The 20,057-nt window shown below is 34.4% G+C and overlaps 3 protein-coding genes across 8 annotated transcripts; 2 read left to right on the forward strand and 1 right to left on the reverse strand.

Moving 5' to 3' along the window:
* Window positions 1-1,883: 1,883 nt before the first annotated feature.
* On the reverse strand, window positions 1,884-5,579 carry LOC112723045 (uncharacterized). 6 transcript variants are annotated; one of them, XM_025774266.2, is made up of 5 exons: window positions 4,962-5,579; window positions 4,717-4,823; window positions 4,401-4,453; window positions 2,355-2,411; window positions 1,884-2,095 (listed from the first exon to the last, which is right to left on the reverse strand). In XM_025774266.2, the coding sequence occupies exons 1-4, from the start codon at window positions 5,121-5,123 to the stop codon at window positions 2,398-2,400; spliced, it is 336 nt and encodes a 111-aa protein (XP_025630051.1). In that variant the 5' UTR covers window positions 5,124-5,579; the 3' UTR covers window positions 1,884-2,095; window positions 2,355-2,397. The 6 variants fall into 6 exon arrangements, 4 of the variants coding, with proteins under 4 accessions (XP_025630051.1, XP_072063668.1, XP_025630046.1 ...); XM_072207567.1 differs by having other exon boundaries at window positions 2,372-2,411; window positions 4,962-5,577; XR_011867948.1 differs by lacking the exon at window positions 2,355-2,411 and having other exon boundaries at window positions 4,962-5,577.
* A 2,522-nt stretch (window positions 5,580-8,101) lies between these two features.
* LOC112724099 (uncharacterized) lies at window positions 8,102-9,444 on the forward strand. Its single transcript, XM_025775372.3, has 2 exons — window positions 8,102-8,747; window positions 9,016-9,444. Exons 1-2 carry the CDS (start codon window positions 8,261-8,263, stop codon window positions 9,195-9,197), a joined length of 669 nt encoding a protein of 222 aa, XP_025631157.1. The 5' UTR covers window positions 8,102-8,260; the 3' UTR covers window positions 9,198-9,444.
* Window positions 9,445-11,028: 1,584 nt separating this feature from the next.
* Window positions 11,029-18,834, forward strand: LOC112723046 (ISWI chromatin-remodeling complex ATPase CHR11). Its single transcript, XM_025774270.2, has 25 exons — window positions 11,029-11,347; window positions 11,588-11,716; window positions 11,814-11,920; window positions 12,014-12,117; window positions 12,645-12,742; window positions 12,863-13,042; window positions 13,134-13,355; window positions 13,931-14,065; window positions 14,158-14,440; window positions 14,541-14,614; window positions 14,735-14,955; window positions 15,051-15,138; window positions 15,504-15,597; window positions 15,688-15,876; window positions 16,267-16,298; window positions 16,426-16,502; window positions 16,587-16,676; window positions 16,758-16,827; window positions 16,929-16,983; window positions 17,068-17,126; window positions 17,208-17,373; window positions 17,590-17,768; window positions 17,921-18,136; window positions 18,230-18,325; window positions 18,437-18,834. The coding sequence occupies exons 1-25, from the start codon at window positions 11,126-11,128 to the stop codon at window positions 18,452-18,454; spliced, it is 3,204 nt and encodes a 1,067-aa protein (XP_025630055.1). The 5' UTR covers window positions 11,029-11,125; the 3' UTR covers window positions 18,455-18,834.
* Window positions 18,835-20,057: the final 1,223 nt, after the last annotated feature.

The raw sequence follows: 20,057 nt of genomic DNA on the forward strand, positions 1-20,057 counted from the left end.
TTTAAACAAATCTAGTTTAAAGGATTGGAAAGAGTTTCAGATTTGAGGCATTATGGGCTGATAATGAGGATTGCGATAATATTGTAAAAGAGGAATGGAATAAGAAAGTTGTTCAAGGCTACATTTGGACAAGAATAAAAAGAAAAATGAACAATTGCAAAGAGGAGCTGAATAAATGGAGCAAGGCAACTTTCAAGCGTACAGATAAGAAAATTCAGAGATTGAAAGTGAAATTGAAAAAGGCTACAACAGTCAAATGCCACAAAGGAGGAGCGAGAGCAGATATAGGTGTTAAAGGAGAACATAGTTGCACTGTGGAGACAGGAAGAAAAATATTAGGGGCAGAGAGCTAGGTTAAAGTGGCTGAAATAGGGTAACAAAAACACATCTTTTTTTCATGACTATTTAAAGAAGGGAAAAGAAACACATAGTAAAGCTGAAGAATGAAGCAGGCTCCTGGTTGTATGATAGAAGGAAAATTATGAAGCATATTGAGGAATATTTTGAAGGATTGTTTACCTCAAACAGTAGGCAGAATTTTGAAAGCACCCTCAATAAGATTCCAGTGAGAGCTACAAAGAAAATGAGATTAGAAAACTGTTTTTAGTATGGGTAGCCTGAAGGCTCCGAGGCCAGATGGTTTGAATGGACTATTTTACCAAAAACACTGGGAGGTGGTTAAGAACGAGGTTTATGGAGTTGTCAAAGAGTTTTTTAATAGTAAAATTTTACCAGAAGAATTCAGTAAAACAATAGTGGTCTTAATTCCAAAGATCGAGAATCTGGTAGAGCTTAATCAATTAAGGCCGATTAGCTGCTATAATTTTATTTACAAGATTATATCCAGGGTGTTAGTGATAAGATTAAAAGGAATACTGGAAGAAATAGTTTCACCAATTCAAAGTGCGTTTATAGGAGGGAGGTTTATGCAAGATAACGTAGTAATAGTCCAAAAAATTTATCACAGCTTGAACAAGAAAGGAAGAGAAGGATCCCATAACATGGCAATCAAGTTAGATATAAACAAGGCATATGACAGACTAAAGTGGGACTTTCTTGAGAATGTACTCGGGAGACTTGGGTTCAATGAAAAATGGGTTAAACTAGTAATGGGATGTGTGAGAAGTGCAAGTTATAGGCTCAAGGTTATTGGTGAGTTGTCTAGAAGGATCAAGCCACAAAGAGATCTTTGCCAAGGAGACCCATATTCACCTTACCTCTTTGGCAGCAAAAGTATTTACCATTTTGATGTAAGAGGGCCAAGGAAATGGTTATATATCGGGTCTAAGGATAACTCTAACAACCCCGGTAATTACTCACCTGTTGTTTGCAGATGACTGCATTATATTCATGGAAGAAAAGCAGGACGAGGTATTTCAAGTCATTAATATCCTCAATGAATACACAGAAGCGTCCAGACAAAGATTAAATTTGAGCAAGTCAGGCATCACTTTTGGAAGCCAAGTGCTGATAAAAAGAAGGGTGGATATTGAAGAGATTTTAGGAATGGTGGCATGGGATACACCCAGAAAATACCTGGGATTGCCGACTATACGGGGAAGGTCTCAGAACAAAGCTTTAAGTTGGATTGAAGAAAAAAATTAAAAAAATTAGATGGATGGAATGAAAAACTTTTAAACCACACGAGCTAGGAAATACTTATAAAATTAGTAGTTCAAGTAATGCCAGCATATGCCATGAATGTAACACCCTTATTGTCAGAATGTCATGCTTCCGCCTGTGCCACTCTAATTGCGAGGATATTACGACAACTTCTATATACTTACTAATAAGATAGAAGCCTTTAACTCGAAAGCGTATCGCTGTTTTTTTTTAAAAAACCGAAAGTTCTTTTTCTTTGGCGTTTTACAAACATGCATATATAAAAAAATTCAATCACAATCTTCATATATATATATATATACAAGATTTCTTACACAAGTAACTTACAAATATACCAGACATACATATCATTACAAATAACGACTCCTATCTCTCTTACAAAAATATATAACAATACGAGGAAAAAACAATAACTAAGATATATATAACACAATCAGATGCGTAGAAGAAACTCCTTAAACTCCTCTCCGTCCTGAAAAGAAAAATCTGTAGGGGTGAGAACCTAACAATACACTCTCACTATAGGAGTTTCAAAATTGTCCTAAGAAGTTATATAAAAGAAAACTGTTTTCAACTGCAGTGATCATCGCTCGTCTTATGAATCTTTTGTAAAATCAACGGTTAATTATCCAAAACTCCAAATTCATATTTTATTTGTAAAAACTCCAAACCAAACATAATATACCATAATATTTCACTACTTGCCAAAGAACCATTCCAATCAAACTTACCAAGACATATAACATACCCAAAATATGGCCCCCGCCCCAACAATCACGGCCTCCGGCCTAAACATAATCAAACACGGTAACATAGTCAACCACGACCCAAAACACAATCAATCAACACTCAACCATCATAGTCTGAACCAACCAACCACAAACACAAGTAATGAAGTTCAAACACAATCAAGAGCAATTACAACAAGTATGGCAATAAGTATTTAAACAGAAATATTCACATAGGCAAATTAAGTACAATATGCACACCCAAACAATGTCACATAAATGCATATGATGCATGCCTGTCCTACTGACCATGAGTTCACATGTCGGTTAAACTGTCAGAACCTGACACATCCGGTAGCTAACTCGGATATCATCTCTCTTTGTTCGTGTAGGTGTGTGTGTTTGTGTGTGAGTTTTGGGAAGGGGGCTGGTGGCTACTGAGGAGGAAAGGAAGGGTGAGTGTAGTGTGTGTTTGGGTTTGGAGTAGTGTGGGTAAATTTGGGAATTAGGGTTTCGTTTGGGAACAAATATTAAAATTAAAGTATAGAGTAATAATTGAAAACTAAATATAATTCCATATAATTTTTTTTCTGAGAGTACTACTTATTTTCACTTACAAAAATTATTTTCGAAATAACTATTCTAATTCAAGATTAGAAGTAATCAAATAGGATTTTCCTTTATTCATAAAATAAGGTTCAAAATCTAAATATTCAAGTTAAAGCATATAAAATTCTCATTATTTTTTTATTACTAAAGCTTTAAATTCTAAATAAGAAATTGCTCGATTTATATATAAAAATCTCTAAAAGTATAATCTTAAATAAATATAATAGATCATAAATAACTTATTATTTAATTTTTAAAAATTCGGAGTCTTACAATGACCATTATAAAGTTTCCTAAAGGTTTTTTAGGAGAATATGCACAAAAATCGCATAAGTTCTGGTTGGCAGCACTAGAAAAAGGAATGAGATATCTATTGGAGAAACTGGGACACTATTACAAGAAGCAAAAGCGAGGGGGGGGGGGCTGTAGTTTAAGGACATTGAAACACAGAATACAACCTATCTTGCTAAACAAGCATGGAGGGTAATAAAAAATCCAAATTCAAGCTGGGTGCAGATTTTAAAATCGCTTTATTTTTCGGACGGTGAGTTATAGTCAGCAACATGTAAAAAGGATTTCTCATGGGTATGGAAAAGTATTCTGCATGGAAGAGATATATTGAGGGAGAGAGCCAAGTGGAGAATAGGCGATGACTTTAAGGTTAGTATTTGGAAAGACAACTGGATTGCGGGAAGGAGCAAGCCTCTTAATGCAGAAAGCACGGATGAATCTATGGAAAGCAATTCTGAAAATATGTTTACCTAGGATATTAGTAAAGCAATTTTGAGCACTCCCATTAGTGTTGTAAACAATGAAGTTTTTTGTATTGGCCATGGAGAGAGGATGGGAGCTACACGATCAGAACAAGGTATTATATGGCTAGAGCGGCTAGACTGGATAAGAGACACGAAAACCCATCCACAAGTGAAGATAGGAAGGATTTATAGAAGGAAATATGGAGAATGGAGGTCCCACAAAAAATTAAAATATTTCTATGAAAAGCTTGGAAGATATATTACCAGTAAACTTTAATTTGCATAAGAGAAAAATGGTACCAGATTCAGTTTGCTAAATATGTTCTAAAGAGTTGGAAACAATAGAACATGCATTATTGCTACGTGACTGGGCAAGGGTAACATGGTTCAAGGTGGAATGTTAATGTACACCAAAATTAGAGACAGTAAAATCAATTGGAAACTGGATAATGGAAAGCATAAGAAAAATCAGAGCAGCTGATGGAGAGAAACAAAAGAAAATGATTAGCAAGCTGGAATTTCTAATGTGGGAGGTGTGAAAAATTAGGAATGACAAGATTTTAAACAACAAGAGGTTAATTTATATTGGACAATCAACAAAGCAAGAATTCTATAAAATATTTATTGGAACTCAGTAGAAAGACAACAGATAAAAAAGATAGAAGTAATGAGAAGAAGAACTAACACGGTGTGGTGGAGATCTCCCCTGGGGAGATTGGCTGAAAGTGAATGTGGATGCTGCTTTCAACAAAGAGAATGGATCCGGTAGGGACAACAAAGGAAGGATAGTATTAGGATTGTTATAAAAAATTAAAGCTAACACAAGCATTAGAGTAGAGGCACAAGCAATTAGTCAATCTTTAATCATAGTGAACAATTTACAGGGAGAACTATAATAGAATCAGACAATTTAAAGCTCATTCAAGCAATTAAATCCAGAACTACAATTGGAGAATTTTTTGCAATTCTGCAGGATATTCAAATTTTGATGGAGAATCTACTTGAGAAAGGAGTGCCTTGGACTCCCAAGAATGAAATTGTCTAGCTCATGCAGTGGTGAAGACCACGATAATAGGGAACCTGCGATTGAATTGGAGCACATTTTCACCTGCAGAAATACAAGAAACTATTAGAAGAAAAACGCAAAGGTGAAGTCATAGATCTACGGGTTAATTAAAAGGTAAAAAGGAATAAAGAAAATGAGAAAATATTATTAAGAGAAAGTAGGAAAAAAATGGCAGATTACATCAGCTAGAATGTTGTACAGATAGCCGTGAACAGCAAAAGTGATGACAGAACCATACAAGCTGAAGTAGAAATCGAGATCTTCAATCCAGATCTTTAACAATCTAAGGCAGAGGTTCTCCATGCAGTCCAACATAGGACCGTCACTGGATTTGTTGCCCATGTTTTGGAAATGAAACCAGGGAGGAAGAAAGAATCGTTCGCAGTGCGGTCATCCTCTGCGAGGTAAGGAGCTTCGAGAGGGAGAGCCGGGCATGGCGAAGTCGGACTGTGGATCCGGTCAAACGTTGGAGGGCTTCAGCGGCAGTTTTGACCAAGGAAGGTGGTTGACGATGCTGACATAAATGGGCTACAACTGAAAGTTGGTAGCGTCGTCGCAGATTTAGTTTATGATCACTCGGCCGATTCAACGAGAGGGAGCAGCTGCTGGGAGAAGCGCCGTGCTCGCCTTACGTGCAAAGAGAGGGGATCATCGCTGTCTTCCAAGTCGGATTAGGTAGAAAGAATCATTGTTTAGAATTTGGACCAGGTAACTGGCCTGGATTCTTGACCCAAAAAAAAAAAAACCTAAGTCTTCCAACTTAAAATTTTGCACATGTCAAATTTTAGTTGGTCCCAATAACTTAGCCATTTTAGCCACCAATCGTATATAGCCATCAACGACAGCACCATATGTAAGTTTGGTTAAATAGTGTAAATATTTTGACTTCTTACGATTTTGGGTTCAAATTTTATGAATTAAAATATTTTTTTCTATATCTATATTTATATACCAGAAGGCAGATATAGTAGAAATATGAGAATATTTAGTGTACAATTTTTTTATTTTTAAATATATTTTATTATATATAATTTATAAAAGATATTTTTTAATTGTTTCTAAAACTTAATAAAAACCTCTTACAATTAAACTAAAAATAACTTATCATTTTAACTAGTTAATTTTGTTTTTATCAATTTTACACATATTCAATAAATATCTATTCATATATACTAGTTATTTAAATGTGTAAGATAATACATATAAATGAAAAACTGAAAAGACTAATCCAAATATCTAAATACTAAGTTTAGATAATACTTAATACTAAATAAATTTATAAAAAAGTTTAGAGGATTAGCACTTTTATTAAAAGAGGAGTGTTAGGGGTCAATAACTTTTGTGTTTTGTAACCATCAATTGGCTATCAATAATTTTTTTAATGGTATGAGATTGCATTCAATGGTGAGATATGACTCATTTTTCTTTTGATGGTTAAGTGTTGGCCATAAAACACAAAAATTGTTGGTCTTCTAGACTTTTCTTTATTAAAATTTAGTCAACATTTATTAATTAAAAAAATATGTAATTTTATATCATTAAATATAATTTCACACAATTAAAAACACTAATAATAACTAATTGATAATTACAAATTACAAAATCTGCTGATTCATATCACTCTTCTAAATCGATATTGCATTGTTACCGCTTTCCACATGTAGCTAGCTTGGTGGGATTTTGTTTTTTCCTTGTTCACGTTGCCATCTTGGTGGATCAGGTGACGTAAATAACGTAAATGATATCCCTATTTGCTTAGCTAAACTAGCTCTAATGGTATATATAAACTAAGACGACGTGATGAGAAATGGGATCGGAGTTTAAACTCGTTGATATGAGTTTAACTTGCTTCCAATTTCCTTTCGCACCTAATTGAGGCACATTTAAACTAAGTCAAGCAATGGTGTCTTCATAATATCATTGGAGAAATTAAGCAAGGTAAAGTTGAATAGAAAAATTTTCTGTTACTCTATCAATTTGTGTATATTTTTTTTATATTAAAAATAAATTATAACAAGATAGAGAGATATTATAATGGTAAAAATTCACATGCAGTTGTTTTTATCTGAAATTGCTAGTTGAGAACTGTTAAATATTTTTACATGTTTTACTAAATTTTTATTTAATGTTTTTCGTCTATCAACTTTATATAAAGCCAATTGCACTTGAATGTTCACCTATTATAATTTATTGGTAGCGTTTGGAGATAGACAAATATTGAGAGACTGAAACTGAGAGACAGAGACTGAAATAAGTCTCTATTGTATTTGGTGTAAAGTGGGAGACAGAGACTTAAACAAAAATAAAGTTCTAATTGAATTTACACAAAAGATAACGTTAAATTAATTAATTGAAATGGGGTATTTTAGGTATAAAATATTATTAAAATTTTAGTCTCCGTCTCCAAAAATTTCAGTCCCCTTTATTTCTACTTTTTGAAAGTACTGAAATACTGACATTTTGGTAGCGTTTGGTGAAGAGACAGAGACGGAAATATAGAGACTGAGAGACAGAGGCTAAGAGACAGAGATTGAAATAAATCTCAGTAGTTTGATGCAAAATGGAAGACAGAAATTAAAACAAGAATAAAACTCTAATTTAATTTACACAGAGTAAAATTGGAATTAATTAATTGAAATGATAGTATTTTAGGTATAAAATGTTATTAACGTTTCAGTCTCTATCTCTAAAAATTTTAGTCCCCTGTGTCCCTACTTTTTGGAGGTACTGAAATACTGAAATTTTGGAGATAGAGACAGAAATTTTAACACCAGTATCTGAACCAACAAACATGATATTGAGTCTCTGTCTCTCCGTTTCTGTCTCAGTACTTCAAAACAAACGCTATTCAGAACAGAGACTAAAATTTTAGTATCAGTCTGTACCAATAAACACGATACTGAGTTTCAATTTCTCCATCTCTATCCTAATACCTCAAAACAAACACTACTTAAGAAACTCAAAATTAATTTTGTAATTGGTATTAACTAAATTAACGGTGCTTGATATAACAAGTGTCTACATACATCTCATCTATCATCTTTACAAGAAACTACTCTAACCATCTTACTTTTACAACTCTCCATATACCGAAGTTGCCATTTTTACAACTATGCCATCTCTTGATTTGTTGGCAAGATTGATGGTTTTTTGGTGATTATAATAAAAGAATAATTAAATTAGTCCAAAACATTAGTTGTCCCTTTCTGGATTAAAATAATTGTGTTCGATGAAACCTATATTTAGAGAAGATGATGAGAGAGCTTAAAAAAGGCCGGTTGGTTTCTAATGACACCAAATTATTACACCCATGCATGCAGGCCATTGTTCCATAACAACAAAAACAAAAATGCTATCCCTCTTTATTCTTCATATATTATTCCCATTATTCTAACCTAATTCATCATCATCAACCCTAATTCACATTTCTTACTCTCTGTTTCTTTCCCACAATCAATAATTCATTACACACAAACACAATGGGTTGTGGGAAATCAAAACCCGCAGATGTTGCTTCTGGAAACACAACTACCGTCCAGCGCAAGAAGAATCCAAGCGTACCCACGGCAGATGTGAAAGAAACCATTAAGGACCACAAAATCAGCAACAACACTGTTGAAAAGAATCAAGCAGAGAAGAATGATGTCAAGGAGGAGAAGGAGAAAAATAATGGAGCTACTCCTGCTGCTGATGAGTCCAAAAACAAGAATGAAGATAGTAAAAAGGTGCAACAAGAGGAGAAATTGGAGAACAAGAGCAAGGAAGGTGATGCTGCTGCTGCTGTAGAGGAAGAGAAAACAAAGGAAGCTGTTATTCAAGTTATTGCTGATGAGAAGAAGAAGGAGGAGGATGATTCGTTGAAGAAAGAGAATAATGTTGAAGAGGATAATAATAATAAGGTGGATTTTGTTCCTGCTCCTGTTACTGCAGATGAAAAGAATGATGCAGAAAAGAAAGAACAACAAGGTCTGAATTTTAGGGTTTATATGAAATAAATTAAGATAACCGATAAAGAATTTTTTACAATTATTTAATTACATTAATTTAAAAATTAATTTTTTTATATAATAATATTTAATAACTGTTAGATAATTTTGTCATATTTAATTATATTATTATCTAATAATTTTTAATTATCAATTTTTATATGAAAATAATTGTATAAAATGTTTTACCTTAAAATTCTAAAATCTTATTAACATTATTAATTAACTTGGTGTTGTATGTTTATTAGAAGAGAGTGTTGTAGTCAAGGAAGAAGTATTAACAAGCAAAGAAACAGAGAAACAGGAAGAGGCTCCAAGCAGCAAAGAAACAGAGAAAAGCGAAGAGTCTCCGGCAAAAGAAGATGGAGAAAGCAAAGACACAACAACGGTAGTTTCAACCTCTGAAGAAGGCCAAGACCAAAAGAATTGAAAGCTGAGATGAAGTATTTGGATTATTGTATGCCACGAACTATAATTAAGTTCATTATTAATGTTCAGCTCATGAAGAGATAGATTACAAAAGAGGCTATTATTGTAAGAGCAAGATTTTTCAATCACAATGCTAAGTTGGAATTAACTCATATTTATAAGTGTCTCACGATGTATTATTATGCCTTTGGTGAATCAAAGAAGATGATTTAATTTGACCAGTTACAAAATTAATTGAGCAAACGAAATGACGCCATAATTTGTTAATTGTCAAACTTGTTTAATTTTGCATGATTAGCTGAAGAAATTATAATAGACTAATTGAAGCAAGCAAATATGATTTGCTAACATGGCCAAACACCATTTTAAACTAGATTCATTATTATTGTATCATCCAATTTGACCTAGCCGTACGTGTTTATGGGATGTGCCTGTATAAGCTCCAATTGACAGAAAAATAGCGAAGAAAAAATAAATGACGAAAATTATACTTCAAATCAGAAATGAGTTAGCAAGTGGCTAAACCAGTAAGCAATAAGCAATTCCTTTTATTCAATCATACAAATTTAAATCTAACAATTTATTTAAGCCAATATAATTAATAGTCTAAGTACTGATTTGTTAAAGTTTTTATTTTTCAAATATAACTTATTAAGATTGGTGTTTAAAAAAATAATTTTTTAAAAGTTATAATACTTACATTTAATAAATCATTTAAAATCATAATAGACATAAACATAAGAATAAATTTTAATATTTATTAATATATACGATTATATTATATTTTAAATTTTAATAAACACAAGTTAAATTTATTTTTAAATATTTTTAAAAGTACTTTCTAACTTTTAAAAACTATAAATATTATATGATATTTTACAAAATTTAAAACAAAATACTTGTACTTTTAAAAGATACAAGCATTTTAATTTTTTTTACTAAACTAAGTCTAATAAAAATAAATAAAAGAAAAATTAATATGAATTGGATAGTCCTAATCCTAAATATTATAAACTCACACACCACACTCACACACATACATAATATTAAGGCTCTATCTATTATTTCACATCAGCCAAATTTTGAATCCCCGTGCATTCATTGCAACACATAGAAGATGAACCTTACACTAAGGCTCAGTTTGGGTAACTAACTTAATTAAGCTATTTTTAATAAAATAACTCAAATAATAAATAATTTTGTTAAAAGTAACTTATAAATAAGTTATTTTGTGTTTGGATTTTTAATTCTAAAAGTGCTTATTTTATAGAAATGTAATGAAAAGTAGAAGTATTATGAGAGAAGTCATTTTTTTTAACTTTTCTATAAGCTCCAAAATAGCTTCTTAAAAAGTTACAATTTGATTTTAAAAATTGTACCAGACATTAATACTACTACTTTTCATAAGTCAAAAATTAAAAAAAAGCTACTTCTTAGAGTTTTTCAAACAGCCCTAAAGCGTTGCCTAATGCCCGCAACAAGCAAGGCATACGTTTTTTTTTTTTTGGACAGGAGCAAGGCATACTTTTATGCCACTAGACCATGCAGTGTACAGGGATAAGCAGGCAATGGCAACAGTGAATGATCCATAAGTCCATAACCAGTTAAAAGAAGTAAGGCCCATAATAAAGCCTGTGGAGAAATCAAAAGTGGGCCCATACTGTGGCCAATAAAAAACGAAGGAGACCCAAATCCAAGTAAGCGGGAAAATCTAATTTCCACGTAAATGGCGCGAAATATTCGGTTCACTTTCTTCGACGGCGTAGAGCCACTCGATCAAACCGCAAATAAATCTGACGGCCATAAATGCCTCACTAACTACGCATTTATTCGTTCCCTTCGGTTTTGGTTATTCATCACTGTGTCCCTCTCGCGCTCTCTTTTTTCTTCCGAAAGAAACCCTCCCAGATCTGAAAAGAGAACCAAGCCATGGGGAGGCCCTCCAAATCTCAGCCTTCTTCAGACGACGAAGCGCCGTCGAATGCCTCTGACTCCGATTCCGATTCCGGTTCGGAGGAGCAACTTCCCAACGATCAGATCAACGAACAAGAAGATGACGAGGAGCTCGAAGAGGTGGCTCGCTCCGCTAGCTCTGGCGATGACGATACTGCGCCGGATGAACCTGCCGGAGACGCCGACGACGATGAACAGGTAAACGTAAAACCATTGTTTCATGCGCCTGCGTTTTGTCGTTTGGACTTCGCTGAGCTAGGGCTTTAACTTCGTATAACGCATTATCGTTTTGCGATGCTAAAATATTTGCAAGTGAAGCTATACGGTTGTTGTGTAGCAGATGTCAACTTCAATCGACAGTGCTTCTTGTTATTGCATTTCGTTCACGCATGAACAGACTTTTCCTCATGTTTTGTTTTCGAAACTGTTTCATTGTAGGAGGAAAATAATGCTGACACTGAAGTTAGCAAGCGCGAGAAGGCGAGGTTGAAAGAAATGCAGAAATTGAAGAAGCAGAAGATTCAGGAGATTCTGGATGAACAAAATGCAGCTATTGATGCTGATATGGTGCGTATATACATGATACATGGGATGGCTTTTCACTTCGTTATATAAAATTTGAATTGATTGTTAAATGAATCGATATTGTTACCTTTTGATGCAGAACAATAAAGGAAAGGGCCGATTGAAGTATCTGTTGCAGCAAACTGAGATTTTTGCTCATTTTGCCAAAGGTGCTCAATCTTCTTCTCAGAAGAAGTCAAAGGGAAGGTAATTTCAGAAGTCAAGAAGGACAACAAAGAGTTGTGATTCTTCTGCCTATGACTTCGTTACTTATTGTGAATTTATTGTTTTCTACTTTAGGGGACGCCATGCATCGAAAGTGACTGAAGAAGAGGAAGATGAAGAGTATCTTAAAGAAGAAGAAGATGGTTTGGCAAGCACGCGGCTGGTAACACAACCATCATGTGAGCGTTTTCCTTACTTTAAATTTATTTTTGTATGTAGTATCTGTGCTTGCGTTGGAGTGCTCCATTCTTAGTTCTTCATTCATTGTGTACTCCATGTCCTTCTTTCTTCCCACTAGTCACTTTGTGGAGAAAATATTTGGATATTCCATTTCTATTTTATGTTGTTATATTGGTCAGTGATTCATCTATAGCATTGTTTTGGTTAAATTGTCTATACTCCATTCCTTGTTTTGTTTTTCTTTTTTTGGCTAAATTCTTTTTACTTACTATTGGTGTTAGGAGGCCTGGTTCCTGGACTTCTCATAGGGCATGTGTATGACATTGATTATGTGTTGGACACCCCGCCCCCCCTTTCTCTCTCTCATTTCTTTTCCCTCTGTTCACTAGTTGATTTCTTCTTGTTACTATCATAATTTGTTTTTATGGAAGCATATTTACTAATATGCAGTTTCTTTCTAGTCATATGATCATATTCAACATCTTTAAAGCTATTGGTTCATGTGAAATTTCTTCTTTTCCAACAGGTATCCAAGGGAAGATGAGGGATTATCAACTTGCTGGGTTAAACTGGCTCATACGATTGTATGAGAATGGTATAAATGGAATTCTGGCAGATGAAATGGTAGGTATGGTAGGCGCTTAGAGTTAAGTCTCTGCGCAAATAAGTTCAAGAACATAATTAATATGTGATGTATAAATTGATTTTCTTAAGTATTAAATTAATTATGCTGTTGATTTGCAGGGACTTGGGAAAACATTACAAACTATATCTTTGCTAGGGTATTTATATGAGTTCAGAGGTATAAAGGGTCCTCATATGGTTGTGGCCCCAAAGTCTACTCTTGGAAATTGGATGAATGAGATTCGGCGCTTTTGTCCTGTTTTACGAGCAGTAAAGTTCCTTGGCAACCCGGATGAAAGGGTAAGAATAGCTTTGCTGTTGCGAATTATTTTTCAAAGGTTACATTGGTGGATACTTTTGACACTTGTCTGTTGGTTTCAAATAACTGCAGAGGCATATAAGAGAGGAGTTATTGGTTGCCGGGAAGTTTGATGTATGTGTTACAAGTTTTGAAATGGTTATCAAGGAGAAGTCTGCATTGCGTCGATTTAGTTGGCGCTACATAATTATTGATGAGGCCCACAGAATCAAGAATGAGAACTCCCTCCTTTCCAAGACGATGAGGCTCTATAATACAAACTACCGACTCCTTATAACTGGCACACCACTCCAAGTATGTCTTGTTTATTATGCACAACAATGCTGCAATGTAATCTTGAAACTAGTATTTTGTTTTTTTCTTTATTTTGTTGATCCATGTAGTTAAATTCCTTAGGACAGCCCTTTTCTTTTATGGAGTTCATGGGCTTTGCTGAACAGGGAAGCATCATTGTGTCAATTCATCTCACTTTGAATGAATTTAAAGTTTAGTATGACCTTGCGTGTATTATCATTTGCAGTTTAGCTTTAAAAAATTAGACTGTTGCATATGCTACCAATGATGGGCGGCATGGCTTGTTTAGTCTCTAAATCTGACTGTTTTATCTTCCAATAATTTTTGCTGAGAATTTCTGTCCATAGTCAAATTGCAGTTGACGAGCACGAAGGAGTTGAATTACTCATAATTTGGGTTAACTTGGTAGCATTGCTGTTTTGTGTTTTTGTTTATTTTCTGTACCTCCCCGCAGCATTATCTGTTCATAGACTGATGTAACTTTTAAAACTCTGATTCTAGTTCACTTTCCCTTGTAGCATGCATCATCTAACAAAGTTGGATATTTACTGTGGTTTCTTATTTTGTGATTGCAGAACAATCTTCATGAACTCTGGGCTCTTCTCAATTTTCTTCTGCCTGAAATTTTTAGCTCTGCTGAAACTTTTGATGAATGGTTCCAAATATCAGGTGAAAATGATCAGCAGGAAGTTGTTCAACAATTACACAAGGTTAGACATGAACCTCCTTTGTTTGTTGAGTGTTGTTTTAATCACTTAATCCGACACTTGAGTAATATTTTTACTTTGTATCTATATCTTAGGTCCTTCGCCCATTTCTCCTTCGGAGGTTGAAGTCAGATGTCGAGAAAGGGTTGCCACCGAAAAAGGAAACTATACTCAAAGTAGGCATGTCACAAATGCAGAAGCAGTACTATAGGGCATTACTACAGAAAGATCTAGAGGTTGTCAATGCTGGTGGAGAACGAAAGCGACTCCTCAACATAGCAATGCAACTGCGTAAATGCTGTAATCACCCATATCTCTTCCAAGGTGCTGAACCCGGTCCTCCCTATACTACAGGAGACCATCTCGTCACAAATGCTGGTAAAATTTCTTTACATAAAGAGATATTCTGGAAGTTCTTTGTAGACTGATCATTTAATGACTTGACATTGTCAAATGTTTCTAAATATTTCTTTTGTAGGTAAAATGGTTCTATTGGATAAGTTACTTCCTAAATTAAAAGAGCGTGACTCCCGGGTCCTGATATTTTCACAGGTTAGTTTTCTGTAAGAACGGGTTTGTCACTTTGTTGTCACTGATTGACTTTGAAGGTCTTAAATTTATGCAATCTAATGTCTTGCTTCCCATCCTTGCTTAATTGTGGCCCTTCTGCAGATGACTAGGCTGCTGGACATACTTGAAGATTATTTGATGTTTCGGGGATATCAATATTGTCGTATAGATGGAAACACCGGTGGAGAAGATCGTGATGCTTCCATTGAAGCTTTCAACAAACCAGGAAGTGAGAAATTTGTCTTCTTGTTATCTACTCGGGCTGGAGGTCTCGGCATCAATCTTGCTACTGCTGATGTTGTAATTCTTTATGATAGTGACTGGTTAGTTAGTTGTCAGTTGATTGTGTCATCAGTCTTCTGAATTGCATTGGTTACCATAACTTGCTGCTTATTGATATTTGGTGGTGTTATACCAGGAACCCACAAGTTGACCTGCAAGCTCAGGATCGTGCTCATAGGATTGGACAGAAGAAAGAAGTACAAGTTTTCCGATTTTGCACGGAGGTTTGTAATTGTTGTGCATTATTACTATGTTCACTATTATCTATGCTTTTCTATATAGGCAGCATACATGTAAGACACCTAACTGGATATATCTAATTTTAAAAAAATTGCAACACATGATGTCTATGATGCAACTTATAAAATTATTACAATATCAAGATAAAACCTATTGATATTAATCTAGAATGAATGCCATTGTCAGCATTAGTCATTATATAGTAAGTGCGATATCTCACATGTATTGGCACAAAGTTTCAATAAATATCCGACAAGATATATATCCAACTCTGGCACGACAACCAATTTGAAGCACTGAATTTATACTTTTGGTTGGTCCTAATATCTTGTACAATGAAAATCCACAGTATACAATTGAAGAGAAAGTAATTGAAAGGGCTTACAAAAAGCTTGCACTTGATGCTCTAGTGATTCAGCAAGGCCGATTAGCTGAGCAGAAGAGTAAGGGTTTTCATCTGAACTCTTAGTATTCTTTTATCTCTTTAAACTTTTATGATTGTCTTATGTGGTACAATTGGTTTATGTGTACAGCTGTAAATAAAGATGAGTTGCTTCAAATGGTTAGATTTGGTGCTGAAATGGTTTTTAGTTCCAAGGACAGTACAATTACAGATGAGGATATTGACAGAATTATTGCCAAAGGAGAGGAAGCTACAGCTGAGCTTGATGCTAAGATGAAGAAATTTACTGAAGATGCCATCAAATTTAAGATGGATGACAGTATGTAACTTTTTAATATAAATCTGGCTATGGAATAGACAATTGTTTGAGTGTTACTGTTGATCTGTTGCATTGTTTGAATTCTTGTTTACCCCTTTTCAAGTTTCAAGCTTTTCTTTTTCTTATCTGTGCTCTCCAAATGGAGCATTAATTTTATCCTCTTTGAAAGAATGAAATAATTGGCATGCATTTATGCTTTGCTTATTTCATAAATTAGTTTTTTGGTCTTTGAAGCAATGGCCTACAAGTCATTTGCTTTTGTTCTAAATGAAGCATCATTTTTATCAAGATACAACTGCAAGCATTTTGCTCCTGTGTAGCATTGATATTGCCTTTTAAGTTGTATGGTTGTTTGAAGTTACTAATTTTTTTTTTAAATGTTATTTGTAGATGCTGAGCTTTATGATTTTGATGATGACAAGGTAAGTCAACATTTTATAATTTCTTTGCTAACTGTGATGGACTCTTTTATTGCTCAGTTTTGCATCAGTCTATTGAACTGCACTCCTCATTCTAACCAATATCTGACTGCTTTTTCTTTGAATGAAGGATGAGAACAAATTTGATTTCAAAAAGATTGTGAGTGAAAACTGGATTGAGCCACCGAGAAGAGAGCGGAAGCGCAAGTAAACACCAGTCTATATGCTATACATTGAACCCCAAAAACAAAAAAAAAAATCTGATGTATGATTATTCTATTGGTTTCTTAGTTACTCGGAGTCTGAATACTTCAAGCAAACATTGCGCCAAGGAGGTCCTACTAAACCGAAGGAGCCCCGTATTCCCAGGATGCCTCAACTGTAATCTTCTCGCTAAACAAGGTTTCCCTTTTAATATGGTAGTTCTGTCTTGATTTATTGTGTCTACTCTGTTGTCTTCAGGCATGATTTCCAGTTTTTCAACACACAAAGGTTGAGTGAGCTGTATGAAAAGGAAGTACGCTATCTCATGGTGGGTAACATGAGCCTAGTGACATACATAATGTATTTTTCATGTTTGGTTAAAAGGAAGTGTACATATTTTGATGTTCATGTTATTTAACAAAATTTCAGCAAACGCATCAGAAGAATCAAGTAAAAGACTCCATAGAGGTGGATGAACCAGAAGGTACATAATTACTATCCAGTTTAGCCCTTTCCCATCTTGGCATGTGAATGATTAATGTGACAATGACATATATGTTGAATTTAGAGGTGGGAGATCCACTGACTGCTGAAGAGTTGGAAGAAAAGGAGCAGCTGCTAGAGGAGGTGAGCTAATTTCATTTCAGGCCTGGCTTTGATACGGATCTATTTTATTTTGGTTTTAATTTTGGTTTTTCGTACACTTAGGGTTTCTCATCATGGAGCAGGAGGGATTTTAATACTTTCGTTAGGGCCTGTGAAAAATATGGCCGAAATGATATTAAAGGTATTGCTTCTGAGATGGAAGGAAAAACAGAAGAGGAAGTTGAGAGATATGCGGTGGTCTTCAAAGAAAGATACAAGGAATTAAACGGTTAGTGATGATGGCCATGTAAAGAAAAAAGAAATGGGGGATCTTTTGTGGTACTACAGTATTGCCTTGTTTTTCTTCTTGGGTTGATATGCAAACTGATGCTGTCATTGATTTTTGTTTCATCTGGTCATTGAATTTTGCTTGAAGTTTGTTTCGCTGTATTACTATATGCTGAGTCTAATTTTTGCATTTTGACATGTGTTTTATTGTCCGCAGATTATGATAGAATTATTAAAAACATCGAAAGAGGGGAAGCTAGAATATCCCGGAAAGATGAGATTATGAAAGCTATTGGGAAGAAGTTGGACCGCTACAAGAATCCATGGTTAGAACTAAAGATACAATATGGGCAAAACAAAGGGAAGTTATACAATGAAGAATGTGATCGATTCATGGTATTGTTTGCTTGTTAATCTTGGTTCTGTCCATATTTGAATTTTTTCGTTTTGTCTAAATTTATGTCCAGTTTCTTCATGTGTTTTTACTTTTCTTTTTTCGCTTACAAGGGGAGTTTTTTTGCCGTTTATGTTGGCTTCGAAATTCGCAGATATGCATGATTCACAAACTTGGCTATGGGAATTGGGATGAACTGAAGGCAGCATTTCGAATGTCACCTTTGTTTCGTTTTGATTGGTTTGTTAAGTCTCGCACAACGCAAGAACTAACAAGGAGGTGTGACACCCTCATTCGCCTTGTTGAGAAGGAAAACCAAGAATATGACGAAAGAGAGAGACAGGCTCGTAAGGAGAAGAAACTTGCAAAGGTTTGTATATCCTTTTATCAACGCCATACATTACTAATTAAATATCAATCAATATCAGGTTGTCATCTTATGCAAGTTTGACAAATCTTTCAGAGTAGTACCCCATCAAAGCGTACCATGCCACGACAGACGGAGTCTCCATCTTCGAAGAAGCGCAAGCAGCTGACCATGGATAACTTTGTAAGCTCGGTACGTTTCTTTGCTTGAATCCTATATACCTTAAGCATGTATTATATCCCATGATCCTAATTACAAGTATCCCGTCGTGATTTTACTGAAGCTGACTGTTTTAATTGGCAGGGGAAGAAGAAAAAATAAATTAAGAGGAAAACCGAAATTTTATTTTGGCTGAGTGAGGCGTGGGCCGGGATCTGGCCTCGCTAATTTTGGTGTCCTATTTTCACATGCCAACTTTGGTCGGTATTAAATGCCCGAAAGATAAACCTGAGAGCGCATTTATTAGTTAGGGAATCTAGATGAAATATATTGTTGAAATTTTGTAAATCTATCCACAAACCATTAGATTGAATGTCCATTGTATTTGAACACTAGTCACTAGTCAGATACTAAGCCTAATATAGTATTCACCCTATTGTATTATGTTATCTAACGTGTTTACAAACGCAAGAGATACAAACCTTAATGTGTCTTTACCCGCAGTTTATTAATATTTGAGGAATGTTAGAAGATTATCAGAATTTTATTGTTTGTGATTATCAGTTAATCATTAATGTTCAAAAGTATAAGCTAAAGTATGTTAGATTATTAGACTAAAAATTGGGTTGACAGTTAAAAATAATGGCTAAAAATAATAAATTGTGATGTTTTAGCATTTCTCAAATTAATATCATCCTTTTTTAAGTTGAAAATAATGAATTTCATTAAACAAAGCCTCAGTACAAGGAACCAATTAAGTCTAACAATACAATAAGGCACGATAAAATAATCTGTACATACTTGAACGGTCTACTGTCTGAATATATATAATTAAAGTTTAGCCTGTTCTTAGTAATACCACTGCATACTCAAACCGCCTAAATAGTAAATAAAACTACACACTGAAAAAATAAAGTAGGTGATGGGCCATCTTTGATTACTCATTGAGGGTTCGCAGATCTGGTACTGGTGTTAATAGTTGAGATGGCAAAGGTTTCTTAGTGCATTATTATGAGATAGATTGGAATCTATTCCATCACTCAAATTAGACATCGACAGGGTGGGTGAATTTTGGCTAATCTGAGCTTTTTCTAAACAAATTTTAGTAACACATGCTTGATCTATCTGTTCTCCTTTCCTTTTACCAACTTTTGTTTCTGCGTGGCAAACTGGCAAAAAAGAAGGGAATGAAGGTAAAAAGGGAAAACTGGTGGCCAAAGCTATAACCATGGCTGATGTGCAGAAATGGTATATGCATATCTGCGTCTAAATTATTCTACCAAAAATCCACGGGAATTATCTTTTTTCATATGTATAGTGTCATATTCTCTCTCTCTCTCTCTCTCTCTCTCTCTCTCTCTCTCACACACACACACACACACACACACACACACACTCTTTTGTTTTTCTGGTAATGTAATCTTTGTCCCGCCTTGGATCGCTTAATTAAGCATAAATTAATAATAAATGTTTAGAAATAACATCTGTAAATATTCTTGCAGCCATAGATAACGACGTTGAAGCAATATAATGAACAAATTAAGCAAATTACAACTTAACTTTGACCAACTAACGTGCATGTATTCATGAATTGTCATGAAATATTGCACTTTGGCGTAGGAACTCATTAGAATAATGTATTTCAATTCTATTTAATTAGTTTGTAAATGGTTCTCCGGAATATAATGACAAACTGTGAAAGGTTAGTTTTCCATATAGTTCCGTATAGTGATGGCTATTAGCTAGGTTACCCAATAATGTTAAC

Source organism: Arachis hypogaea, chromosome 11, assembly GCF_003086295.3.
Source record: "Arachis hypogaea cultivar Tifrunner chromosome 11, arahy.Tifrunner.gnm2.J5K5, whole genome shotgun sequence".
NCBI classification, from domain to species: Eukaryota; Viridiplantae; Streptophyta; class Magnoliopsida; order Fabales; family Fabaceae; genus Arachis; species Arachis hypogaea.